Source organism: Crinia signifera, chromosome 1 (assembly GCF_055691185.1).
Source record: "Crinia signifera chromosome 1, ASM5569118v1, whole genome shotgun sequence".
NCBI classification, from domain to species: Eukaryota; Metazoa; Chordata; class Amphibia; order Anura; family Myobatrachidae; genus Crinia; species Crinia signifera.
This window is the reverse complement of record NC_139217.1, coordinates 411,100,226-411,114,229: the sequence shown is the minus strand read 5'-3', so window position 1 is coordinate 411,114,229 and position 14,004 is coordinate 411,100,226. Positions and strand designations below refer to the sequence as shown.

General features: G+C 43.3%; 1 protein-coding gene across 7 annotated transcripts in view; it reads right to left on the bottom strand.

Moving 5' to 3' along the window:
- The window catches only part of KIAA0825 (KIAA0825 ortholog), a 387,619-nt gene that overhangs the window by 193,347 nt on the left and 180,268 nt on the right, over window positions 1-14,004 (bottom strand). For 6 of the 7 annotated variants that reach the window (XM_083151782.1, XM_083151783.1, XM_083151781.1 and 3 more), the window contains 3 exons: window positions 12,176-12,335; window positions 8,688-8,843; window positions 4,448-4,542 (listed from right to left, as the gene is read on the bottom strand). In XM_083151782.1, the coding sequence (XP_083007908.1) occupies window positions 4,448-4,542; window positions 8,688-8,843; window positions 12,176-12,335 (411 nt within the window). The remainder of the gene's footprint in view (window positions 1-4,447; window positions 4,543-8,687; window positions 8,844-12,175; window positions 12,336-14,004) is intronic. The other variant, XM_083151784.1, reaches the window with a different exon arrangement.

Sequence of the window (14,004 nt, the reverse complement as noted above, 5' to 3'; positions counted from 1 at the left end):
GGACTTTAGAGAGCATTCAATGTGACTTAGACTCGCCGCCCCTCGCAGCGAGTCTCAGCCAATCCGGCGTCATGAGGTGACTGCCGCAGGGAGCCTGAGGACGGCGGCAGGCAGGGAGATGGAAGTCTCCCTGCCTGCCCCAGAACGTATGTGGGGGGGAGGTGGGCTCAGGCTGCCCCCCGGGAGAGCCAACAGGGGACCGGGTATTCACTGCACCCGATCGTGCATATGTAATGATCGGGTGCAGTGAATATATGAATATATAATGAGCGGCTCTCGGCCCCCTGCTGGCTGCTATGTGTAAAAAAAAAAATGTTTTTAAACGAAATATATATTCATGTGCTATAAGGGATCTGGGATACTGCTGCTGGAACTATGATGGGAAGAGTTATTTTTCAACATTCTGTTCGCCGGGTACATGCACCCTACACAGCGGGCGGGGGCAGAGAGGGGCGTGGAGTGCCGGACAGCCTCATTACCATATGGGAATGCCCAGCATTTCATGGGAGTTCCCATGAGAACACTGGGCATTCAGCGGGTGGCGTTTAGTGGACTTGCAAGACTGTGAATTCGCAGCCTTGTGAGTCAACCAGAACAACCCCCTATGTGCGGTTTCTACACGTACAGTACAGTGTATTCTAAAGAGGTTTCAGCAATGCAAAAATGACAGCAAGTCTTAAAACCTGTTGGTATATTTCCATTAAACTATTGTACTTATTGCTAAAGTCCTCCATAGTCAAATAAACAATTCTCCATTTAATAACAAAGCGAATAGGACCCAGCACTTAAACTGATAACATGACTTATCTTCAGCAGAGGAAAGATCAGATTCATAAATGTTCTTGCCAGCAGCAACGTAAACTGATGACACACTAGGTTTTCAAATTGCAACCACAAAACTGTTGGCAGCAATAGGAGACTCCCTGCAGATATTAAAATAGCTTGACAATGATCTTAATACTAGGCAACGAACAGTTACGTTGTAAATTACATTTTCAGGCGTTTTTTTTGTAGTTTATCTTTAAACCATTAAATAGGTTTTTCTGAGCAAAATAAAGCAGACATCCAAAGTAACTGTAAATGTGGGTGTGTAGTGGAACTACATCCATTGCAGGGGGGTGCAGGGTCTACTAGGCCCAGAAAAAGAGATCAGTCTGTCTGTAGTCCCACATCTGCATTACATGTACTCAGGGCCGGCGCCACCACTAGGCAGCTTTAGGCATTTGCCTAGGGCGCCGGCCACTGGGGGGTGGTAGTTGGGAGCAGGGATCCCCCCCCCCACGATGGAGGTGAGTGGCTGTCACTCCTCTCACTGCTTTAAAAATGGTCACCACACCATTTTCTCAGATACCTGCACATGCATATTAGACTCTAGCAAAGAGTCTACTAGTGTTCAGTGCTGCAGCATTAAGGACATATCCGGTGGTATACCAAGAATAAATACCACAGGCTCAGTTTGTGATAATCTGCACAAACTGAGCACTTGTGGCAAGCTACGCTTATTTACAGTACTCAACAGAGATGCTAGAATTCATTGGCAAAGAAATAGGGCCCACTGGATGTATAAAATCCTAAATAGCAAAATGAAGGCTATGACAACACAAGCAATAACTACCCTCTGTAGTGCAAGTGCCAAATGCTGCTCCTTATGTTAGTGATGGAAGTGCCTGACACTGTCATAGCAGCAGCCCCAAGACCTGTACTACACAATACAAATCTACTGGGCCATCGGTGTTCAATGACCTCTCAAAATGTGCCTCCATTCAGCACAGGGTGGATGGCAATAGCACTTACTGGGAAGATCCCTGGTGGGCTGACAGACCCGTGGCCAGGAGAGGGTAGAGGGTGATACTGGATGACTGGTGGTGTGGGTGTGTTAGGGGGTAGAGGGTATATACATGGAAAGTGAGCGCAGTACATAGGGCAAGATGCCAAGATGCATCAAACCACTCACCGCTAGCTGAAAAAAAAAGGTAAAAAAAAAAAAAAAATTAACAATAGAGGGGCATGTGCCTTGGTACCCCCCTTTTGAATCTGCATGTGCATATAAATTGCCAAATGCATGCATCCTGAGAGATCTCGTACAGAGATGCATTACAGATTCAAACACCATACTACTATAATCAGACACGATGTAACATTATAGGCGTGTTGCGGATAGATGCTGTGTATTCTTACTTTGGAGTCGATAATCAGACAGATTATCTGCACCTAGCACAGGGCTGGTTAAAATTTCACCAGTACGACAAACGTACAAAGCATGATTGCAGGGTCTATAGAAACTGAAAGAAGACATCTCATTCCTGGCTAATTCAGATGCATGGATGTACACCATTAAATTGACAAAATAGCGGCATTAGCAGAAAGACGCAACGAAGACCACAACTGCATACAATTTAGAATCAGGCCATATCATCACCAGAATCTGTCCCCATTAGGCCTGCTTCCATAAATTTCCAGGGCTGATTTTGCGGCCCAATCGGCCCCTGCCTCAGACCCACCCCCATTTGTACCTCCCAATCAACTGACCTCACCATCGCCAGTATAGTGCATAATTTGAATTAAGAATATCAAAAATATCTACAAAGATTAATGCCTAACTCAAATTTAGCTATACATCTATAACATGCAACACTAAACTGCTGGTCCCTGCTGTCTAAGATGGGTAGGTAAGTCTTATCAGATATAATTTCCCCTATCCCTCTTACTATCACTTCAATTTCACACTAATGTGATGCCATGGGGTGGTTCTGCTGGGCTGGCCTGGGGGGCCCTGTGCCCTGGACCTGTCTCAGAGTAGTGTTAGGGACTTGTCCTATAGAGGTAACCTGGACGCGGTGGACAAGCCCATAATAATGGCCATCATTATGCTAATATCCTCCAATGCAATATAGCAAAGATATTAAAAGGTCTAGCATTTATATTTAGTGTGCACCTGCAAACTCCTCCTCCTGCTTGCTGCACTACAGGTCTCAGCAGGTAGCGCCTCATATGTCCAGGGTGTGCAGTTTAGGGCCCCTCCCCCTATGTCTAAGATGGGTAACCAGACCTCTTGCACAGTGAAAATTCTATACAGTAGAATGGTGTATGACCTGTGACATGAAACGGTCATCCACAACATCACCTTTGTAGCAGAGTTTGGCTGTTCCTCACCCAGTTTTAAGCCTCCTACATAGCTGTTTCTTTTCAGTTCACTGCTTTTCAATCTCCATATGAAAATGAGGATCACATCACCTGTCTAGTATGATTGGTAAATCGAACAGCTGACCATAATCCTACAAACTCCCTGACTTTGTGCAAGTGTACCTAGAAGAATTGATGTGGTTTTGAAGGCAAAGGGTGGTCACACCAAATAAGGATTGGATTTACATGTATCCTCTGTTCATTCTTTTTTTCTAATTGATAAAAATGAACTATTAACACTTATGTTTTTCAAAGTATCCTTATTTGCACAGTACAGTATACTGTATAATAAGCTGGTCTGTGATCTAAAACAGTCACATACTGTATACTGTTTTGATGGATGCAAGCTAATTTCCCTTTCACAAATAACCTGGGTCCAACCTGGGTTGTTGCCGGGTCAACCTGTATCACTGTGCGGTGTGAAAGGGCCTTTTAAAAAATCCCGGGTCCAGCAACCTGGCAATCAGACCCAGGTTAAAATAAGGGTTTTATCGGGTCAGACCCGGGTAGCTGGGCAGTGTGAACAGGTAACCCGGGACCCATTCACACTATAGGGAGGAGGTAGCATGAGCTCCAATCGCTGCCTCCTTTCCTATACCCTGATGATGCGCCGCCGCTGCAGCCGCCCCCCTGATAATGTCAGCAACCCGGATTATTGCTGGGTCACTGTGGGAGCTTCACCTCACAAATGACGGGTTGCATACCGTGACAGACCCGTGTACACATCCCGGGTGCACCCCAGAATTTGCAATGTGAAAGCGGTATAAGACGGGTGTGGTACGGGACTCCGACAGTCAGACAGCATGGTGCTGTCAGCCTGGAGTCAGACAGCATGGTGAGCGCAAAAAAGACACTTGCGGGCTCGCTGCGCTCACCGCGCTGCGGTGCACGGTGGCTCGCTACGCAAGCCACCTATTCTATACTCCCGCTATGGGGGTCGTGAACCCCCACGAGGGAAAATAGCGGGTGGCCATTGGGCACCCGGCTGTCAGCGTTTTGACAGCTGGGATTCCGACGTCGGGTAAACACCTGTCGGGAACCCATCTGGCACCCGTATAAGACACATGAAAGAAACGTATCTTTAGCATGTGAAATTTTTACACTATGATTCCCATCATAGCGGTCTTTATTTAAAATAAATCCTACAGTTCCTGCCTCCAATTAATATACAAAGAAATTACCAGCTTCCAAAAATGTCACAGAATAATCATAATTTGTCCCAATCCTATTTATTCTTTCACCATACAGTTGTTTTAAAGAGTACCTGTGCAGTATCAGGCCACCCAAGGTCACAGGATCCACTTCTAAACAGTGCGGCAGCAACTTCAGCCAATCCCAGCTCTCTGCCATTGTGGCAGCCTGTTGATACAAATGAATGAGGCTTTTTTTTAGTTATTAATCATTACTAGTGCCATTGGTAATTTATCCGTGATAGACTAACTAAAGGGGAAGGAGGGATGTGGTCTATTCATATAAATCAAATGCAGACAGGCAGGTTTTTATTCCAATAAGACAACAATTAATTTACAAATCCACTAAGTGATGTAGTCATTATTTATTAAAAGATAAATCAATTTTTGAACCACATTCCAACTGCTAGTGGCAATTTGCCCAACTACTTTGTCTGGGAGCTCAAGCCTTTATACGAAAGGAGAAATAAATGGATGTTTTAAATGTGCAGTAACAATTTACAATTTCCTACTGTCAGCAAGAAGTTTACCAGGAAATAAACAGAGGGGGAGCTTGGATTTATATTGCACATTGTATACAATTAGAAGCCATTTTATGGTGCTAATCTAAAATTGGTACCAAGGATCTAAATAAACAGATGGTAAACATACATACATACAAATATATAAATTAAATTAAATATATAATTCTTGTTATGCATAACTAATTGCAAAATAAATAAGAGCGGATTTAAATCAGGGCTATGACTGAAGCAAGACAAAATGTATGTTAAACATACTTCTCTGGAAACAATCAACTACACAAAAGAAACATAAAAAATAGATGTTTCATTAAGTTAGGTCTATATATTAGGCCATATGCATTAAGATGGAGAAACATAAAAAAAATGTAGAAAGTACATAAATGTTGTAATTGAAATAAAGGTAAAATGATTACTAGATAAAATAAAATAGTGCAAAATACTTATCTCCATAAAAGTCATCATCGCAGTAGGAGGGTTATTCAGACCTGAAGGAATAGCTGCCACTTTGCAGACTCTTGCGATCAAGTAATCGCTGCCCAGAAGACATAGTGAAATCCTGGCCTGTGTAAGTACTGCTGCAACACTTTCGGTTGAGAGGACTAGTGTAATGCTGGGTACACACTAGACCAGTGGTCGCCAACCCGTTGCTTGCGAGCTACTGGTAGCTCGCAGTAGCGATCCGGGTGGCTTGACCACTCTGCAGCCACCTGCCTGTCCCTCCATTGCCCGCCACCACTTCCTTTCTGAGGGGAGGAGAGCACATCTCCTTCCACTCACTGTATCCCTGTGACTGGGCTGTCAGCCAATCAGAGCTTGCGGGCCAGCAGCCAATCAGGAGGCAGCCTGCGAGCTTTGATTGGCTGACTGCCCAGTCACAGGGATACAGTGAGGGGAAGGAGGGATGTGCGATGTGCTGTGCTCTCCTCCCCTCAGAAGGGAAGTGGCGGCGGAGGAGGAGGAGACGGACAGACAGCAGGGGGACACCAGACTCTCCTCTCCCCATCAGCAGCAGGAGCAACAATGGTGAGTTGTGCTGCTGCTGGGAAATTTTGGCATATGTGTTTCTGGCACTGTGGGGGCATACCTGTTTCTGGGACTGTGGGGACATACCTGGCACCGTGGGAGCATATGTGTATCTGGCACTATTGGGGGCATATGTGTATCTGGCACTGCACTATTGGGCACATATGTGTATCACACCCCCATTTTCATTGGCCGCAACCCATGTGGCATGTGGCTACACCCCAAGTATGTATATTTAGAATGGCACCACAGTCTTGTTTATCTGGCACTGCTGGACGGCATTGTGTTTATGGTATTACTGCGGGTATTGGGTGCATTGTGTAACTGGCACTGCTGGTGGCATGTGTATATATATGGCACAGCGTCTATTCAAAGAGGCTGGGGGCATGGCCAGCAGCTCTCAGAGCACTCGCCATGCCCCCATCGCAGAAAAAATGGGGGATGTGGTCTTGCAGGAGTACCATGATACTAGGTAATACCCCCTAATTTCAGGTAGGACCTACCAGCCATGCCCCATAGTGGAAAAAAATGGGGGATGTGGCCTCGCAGAAGTACCACAATAGTAGGTCATGCCCCCTAATTTTTGGCATGACCTTCAGCATGGCCAGATGTCCCTTCTCCTCTGCCTCCAGTGTTGGGAGGTATGTAGTGTTCATTCTAGCACCCGCTATCTTTGAAAATCCATGCAGTTCCTCTTCCATGCCTGGGGTGTCGCTGTCTGCTGTGGTGTTTCTAGCACAGGTCTGGTTTGCATATCAGTGCTGATATACAGACCACACTGTGCTAGAAGCACTACAGCATACAGCGACACCCCAGGCAGGGAAGAGGAACTGCATGGATTTTCAAAGATAGCGGGTGCTAGAATGAACACTGGGTATGTATGTGACATATTGGACATTACAGTGTGTGGCATATTGTGTCTGGGGCATTGTGGTATCTGGTATAATGTTTCAGGGGCGTTACAGTGTGTGGCATAATGTGTAAAGGGCATTTTTTTGATTATTATGAAGATTTTATTTTTATTTATTTTTTTATTTTAGGTGGTTTATTTTGTCTCGAGTAGCTCAAGCCCCAAAAAAGATTGGACTGCACTAGACAATATGTCATCCAATCTGGCAGATCACCGGTTCTCTATATAGAAAGCATGATAGTTTTCCTCTCTACAGAAAGTGTTACACCGTTTCTCTTTACAGAAAGTGTTACACTGGTCCTTTCTATAGAAAGTGTGACACCAAGAGTTGAATTAGCCCTTGTGGCAGAAAGAGCTGCACTAGTCGTTGCTGCAATAAGTACACTAGTCCTCTCAGCAACAAGAGATATGCTAGTCCTTACAACAGAAGAGTTACACTATTCCACAAGACAGCAAGAGTTACACTAATCCTCTCGGCAACAAGAGTTACACTAGTCTTCTCAGTAGTCATTAAAGCAGCAAATGTTACACTATTCCTTTGCAACTGGTACTGCACATTGTACTTTAATGTGTAGTTAAAGATTTTGAGTATTTTACCGTGTAGCAAGAGATTTAAATTAGCACTGTACAAAAAATTTACTAACTAACCAACCAACTCAAAAAAATGTGCAAACCTTTGTCAACAAAAGAAATACACTACGCCTTCTGTGCAGCAAAATAGTTGAGTTATCCTCATCACAAATTACAATAATCAGCACAAGTGCTAGGATCACTTTATTAGTCTATGCTAATCATCAGAGCTGGTCCTAACCTGTTTGATGCCCTAGGCAAGATTTTGGCTAGTGCCCCCTAGCACCGCCACTAGTACCCCTCTCTCAGCATAGCAGCCATCAATAAGCAGCACAGTTCACAGCAGCCGCAAGCAACACTCATCACCCTCACCCATAGCAATCTTCATTTTGGTACCCTATGGCAACAAGAGCATAGGGACAGTGCGCAGTCGGACTCTCATAAGCCAAAAAGGGGCATGTCCTTGCTAGGTAGGCATGTGTCCACACAATAGTACCACCAAATAAAATTACCCACTCACTTCTGCAACATTTTTCACATTCTATCGTATGATAGTGTTTCCTATTCATGTTAAGTCACATGTTAGAATATGACCACACAGCTTTTTTTTTTTTTGACCAAATCCGCACACATTTAAAAACTCCTTGTCAACATGGACCCCTAATTGGTGTAGTGCTCCGCTTGCCATGCTTCGGGCTACCTCTCTGCTACCGCTGGGCAAAACACCCTTTACCGTTCCAAATCGTAGTCCATAAGCATGAAAAAGTCCAAAAATGGAAAATTTGTGAAAAACACATTTCAAACATCGTCATGTCGACCTTTGCCAACGTCACACTACTGCATGTTGACCATAAGACTATAAATCTATCATGCGGATATAATACAGCATCTCAAATCTTCTAAATTTGTTGAGCTTTTTCTACGAAAACATCCATTGAGAAGAACTTCTGTATCCTTTGCAACATATTGGCATCATGTTACCATACAGAAATACCTTCCATTCTGCAAATTTTTGCATAATTTACATGTTTTAAGCATGATCACATTACACGAAGAAAGCATTTATATTTGGACTTAAATCTATACCTTAATACATTTATTGCACTTCAAATAGGTATATAATAAAAAGAAGCAGACAGACATTCACAGACATGTTTTTGCCCAAACTGCTATAAACTGCAGTCTGGGGCTCAGAGCCTGGTATCACTGGATTTAATGCGATGCCTTTTATGCTAATAATGTTTCTCATTCCCCAGCTCTTATATATCTCTATTAGCTTTTTCTTACCTCACTTAGCACATTTAAACCAGGCAGCGTGAACATATGCAGAGGATTGCAGGATAAAAGCGGATCTCTTACATTGGTCAAGGTCAACTGAAAATCGCTTGCCTGTGTGTCCGCCTGTTCAGAACGGTGGGAAGACAATGCCTTATTCAGGTGATCCTAATGGAAAAACATACATATAGAAATAGGCATTGAATACACATCTTATGACTAATATTGATGTTGCATATCTAGAATTGTTGTATGCTAACAATACAGGATGACATTTAGATGGTATTACCAATACTGCTGGCATCTATACTAAAGGCCCCAAAACTTAAATCTCTCTATCTATCGATCGATCCATGGGGGGTAATGAATTGACGCTGATTTTACGTCTAGCACTTTTCAACAGTCTTTAAGGACAAATTTTGATTCAGCTCTTATGGGGGGAACTTATGTTGGATCTCATGTGTTATTGACCGAAAACGGGTCATTAAAAACAGGCTAGAATTGGATAGCCCAATAATACTATCAGGATAAAAAGCCCACTGCCAGGACTGTGCAGGTCTCTGCCACTAGTTCACAGGAATTATCTATCTGGGGCTGATAAGGCAGCGGAGTGACATGCGAGTTTACATAGTATCCTGTTAACCTGCATGTCACGCCCGAAAAATACTGTGGCCGTGGCTCATGGTTTTGATGTAATGCTGGAATGAAAAGCTGGCCGGATTGATATAATGTGACCACGTAGACTGCCAACAACACAGAATATAAAGTGATGGTTGACTAGACCATGATGAAGGATGCAAAAAGGTTTGGATTTAGCAGCAACTGACAAGCAGGTCGTGGCCCCTTGTCCTGGTCACCGAACCTAGTTTTTGGTTGTGGTTTCAGAGTGTATTCCAGAAAGAAGGCAAATCTGGAGAACAACCAGGAGGATTGGGCCTGAATTTGCTCTAAGGATAAACACCTCTGAAGAATAGAACAAGACAGACTGGACCAGAGTTACCAAGAAGTACTAACTCTCGAGGAGATAACGGAGCCAGAAAATAACCAGAGAGACTGGACCGGGGTTACTGGCGTGGTGGGAGAATAAAATAGTGTGCCAAGCATAGAAAGGCACCGTGCCTGAAGCATGAAGAGAGCAGTGAGCCATGCGAGGGGACGCGGTGGTACGTTTCGGTGTCCATGTCGACAAGACATGTGCCAGCAGGTGGTATTTTAAGCCCTACCATCCACTAGGGCGTGGCGGGAGAATCAAATAGTGCCTGAAGCATGGCGAGCGCAGCAAGCCATACGAGGGGACACATTGCTACGTTTTAGTGTTTATGTTGGGTGAAAAAAAAAAAACATGTCGACTTTTTCACTGTCCACCTAACCCATGTTGACTTAATGACCCTGTTGACCTAACTGAAAGTCAACCTAATGCTTGTCGACCTAATGATCTATATACCTGAAGAAGCACAGACTCTGGAGGTGATAAGGAATTGGAGAATAACGAGACGGACTGGACCGGGGTTACTGAGGTCTAAACCCTGGAGGTGATAACGGAAATGGAGTTTAACCAGATGGACTGGAGCAAAGAAAATTGCCCAAGGTAAACAGCTGAACAGGACTGCTGGTTCACGATAAAGAGCACAGAGAATGTAAATGCACAGAAAATCTGTGAATCTTGATTTACTGGTGAATGGTCTCATAGGAAGTACCCTTATATACCCTGAAGCCTGCTGGGATTGGACTCCAGATTAGAGCAGCCTAATTGGATAAAATAGTAATGTGACCAAAAACGATATGGTGGCACACATAACTGGTCGTGGCGGGAGATGACAGGACTAGCAAGATACCAGGTGCTTCCCCCCACTGAGGAGACCCTGCCACAGCATACAAACAAGTAAGTGCGGGGACTCCCGGTGTGCCTGCAGACGCAGTATGATGCTGCACCTGCTTAACAATATTCTGTTAACTTGCACCTTTCCTACACCTTCTCTACATCATTGTAGTATCCAGTAAATCTGCTCCTGCATCCATACCACATCCATTCCACAAATAAGTGATTGGAGTTAGACCAGAATGTACTATTCTACAGCTCAATGAATTACCTCTTCAGATTTTTATATAAATGAATTGAAGTGTATCATATATCCTGTGCAGTGGCACTAATCTACAGCACAATTGATTCATATGTCTAATGTATCCTTGAATCCTGGAACTGGAACTGTTCACCACCAAACCCTACACTGCTTCTCAGACTTTGTTGGACACAAATCAACAGAAAATCCTTACACATACTTTTGGCGTGCAGTAATTTAATAGAATACCCCCCTTGGCTGGAGTTGAATTGGACAATGTTTTTCTCATTGATAACATTTTTGTGGCCCTTTTGTGTGTCATAACAAAATCTTTTCATGTTGACACCAAGAGGAAAACAACTACTAATACCCCTTTCACACCGCACTTGTTAAACGGTATATTGCCGTTTTTTCACATTTCAAAAGTTTAAGGCTGCAGTGGTTTGAGTTGATTTACTGGTTAAAGATAACCAGTATTTCAAAACATTTAAAAAGCAGAGTCCTACATGTTTCAGAGCAGTTTTTTATGCAGTGAGAATGGCTCTGAAACGGTATTTAGTAAATACAACAGACTACAGACCTGTGATAGGCTGTCCCCTGCATTCTGCCTTGAAACATGTTCAGGGGATTAAACGGGTTGACTGATGTGAATGGTACTGTACTTAAACAGTATTTAAAACGCTAATCTACTGCAAAGTGAAGTCTCAGACCTGTTTTAAATACCGTTTAGAAATACTGGTTTTTGAAACGTTTTGGCAGTGTGAAAGCGGTATAATGTTGTCTAAAAATCACATAGCTGTAAATTAAATATTGCTCCCATGCAAAGCTGTGGCAGGTCGCTAATACATTTATATAACATACATTAGTATAAGCAAAACCAATGACATCGCGGTTAACAAGAACTGTCCTTTATTATAAAAATAAAATAAATTAATGTAGTCTAGTATATAGGGAGGTTCTCAAGAAGGACAGTGATGTAACTGAGCAATCAACTATACGTAAACAAAAATAAAATAGGAAACAATCAGGAACAGTAATAACAAAAAGAAAATGTCATTGGTTAGTGCAAAGATGGCATAGTCAATGTTTAATCTAATCTTATATCTTATCTACTGCACCTATTTATTTAAACATGATCACCAAACATTACAGCGTTAATTCAACTTTTTTTTTTTAATTTAATCCGATGCTATAAAAATCTGCCTGTTATCATGTAGTTTATTGAAAATAAGATTGATACAAATGCAGATTGCACGAAAACCTTTTTTATAAATAAAAAAAGGCAGCAGCAATATAAATAGATTGGATTCTAGTGTAATGCTCAATCTGCTATTGACTTTAAAAAGTATTACCAAGTCTTTGACGAACGCTTAGCTGCCAGCATACTCTGCCTCAACCCAATACACACCTAATTGCTCGGCAAAAAGGCAGTTTGCCTACCTCATTGAGCTGGATGATGTGATGAATTTGCCTCAGGTACTCGCTGCCACCTGGTTTGTGGCAGATATCCAGTACCATCATGTTTATTTTCTGCTCAGTGAGATCGAGTCTGCTGCCTTGGTCTTTTAGTATTGAACTGTCGGCTTGCATCTCAGAACCACTGGAAACAGAGAAAGAGTACAGCGTTACATATGTCTGATACACATATTTTCATCATACACTGCCCACAGGCTGCTCCATAGCAATCATGTGCATGCAAAATCTGACATAGAGAAGCTCACTGCTCCAATCACCTTTTAACTTCTGAAATCTCACTCGTCATTAATACAGGTTCCCAGGCACAAGGAAATCATTATAGAAAGAGCAAGATAGCAAATATTTGCAGCATAAACAGGTATTTACAATGTGTATTTGAAATTAGTATAAAATCCAGTTTCCGTCACGCATAACCTTACACATACATACATAGTTGCCTACCCTCCTGCATTGTGCAGGAGACTCCCTGAAATCTCCCTCTCTCCCTCATTAGTCTATCAATCTCCCTCATTTCACCTAACCCACATTACATTGTTTACATTTTTGGGAAAAAAGAAATGAGAGATGGATACATTTACATTGAATCATCAGCACCATTTCCCAGCAGTTTACCAACTCTTACTAACTACTTTGGGGTTCATCTACATTCATTTTAAAAGATTCCTCTCCAATGTTGCAGTACACACCCACAATTCTAGGTACCACGTTCCACCCACAATCTTTTTTTCACAATCTCTCCATATATGGAATAAGGGCGCCGTTAAAAATTATACGACCAACTATAATCTCTCTGAAACTAATTTTCAAAAGTAGGCAAGTATGCACATACCTATGTCGCATAATATTAAAAACATTATTAAAGATAACTTGACCCACCAAGCTGCATTACTTTTCTTAAGGCCGATACACACTGGCCCTTATTCAGATCTGATCGCAGTACAAATTTGTTCTCAAAATGGGCACAACCATGTGCACTGCAGGTGGTGCAGATGTAACATGTGCACAGAGAGATACATTTGGGTGGGGTGGGATGAAACTGAAATCTAAATTGCAGTGTAAAAATAATGCAGCCAGTATTCATCCTGTACAGAAACAAAATAACTCACACACACCTAACTCTCTATACAGGTTACATCTGACCCACCTACAGTGCACATGGGGGGGGGGTTAATCATATTAATTTGGTCCTCCGTGCAACCGATGTTGCGTTTCTGCGCATGTGCAGCCGCATGGTGCGTGCACCCACTGCGAACATTCTGTTCGTCGGGTGCACACACCCTACACGGCGGCCTCAGCATTTCATGAGCATTCCCATTAGAACGCTGGGCATTCTAATTGGTACTGAGGCGGTGACACGGGTGCCGGGGGGCAGGCAGCTGACATCCGGTGATATCAGCTGTCTGCACATGTCCATATCCGTCCCAGCGTACACACATGTGGAAGTGACTTGAAAGTGGCCACCATCGAAAAGATGTGGGAGGTTATCCGCAGCATGCGAATGGATGTTTATCCATTCGGCGGATGGGTGGGCATTTTCAGGGTGGGGTTTGATGGAAGCCTTGCGAATCAACCAGAATAACCCCCATGGTTTTGCCCATTTTGAGAACAAATTTGTACTGCGATCAGATCTGAATAAGGGCCACTGTGGGATTTTGAGCTGAAAGCAACTCAGTTTCCCCGTTTGAGATGCTTTCAGCTCAAAAGCCGCCCAGGGTGTATGGGCAGGCGATGAGCGCTGATGTACACTCCCACACGCCGCCGCTCATCTGCTGGTATTACCAGCAGTCTGAACA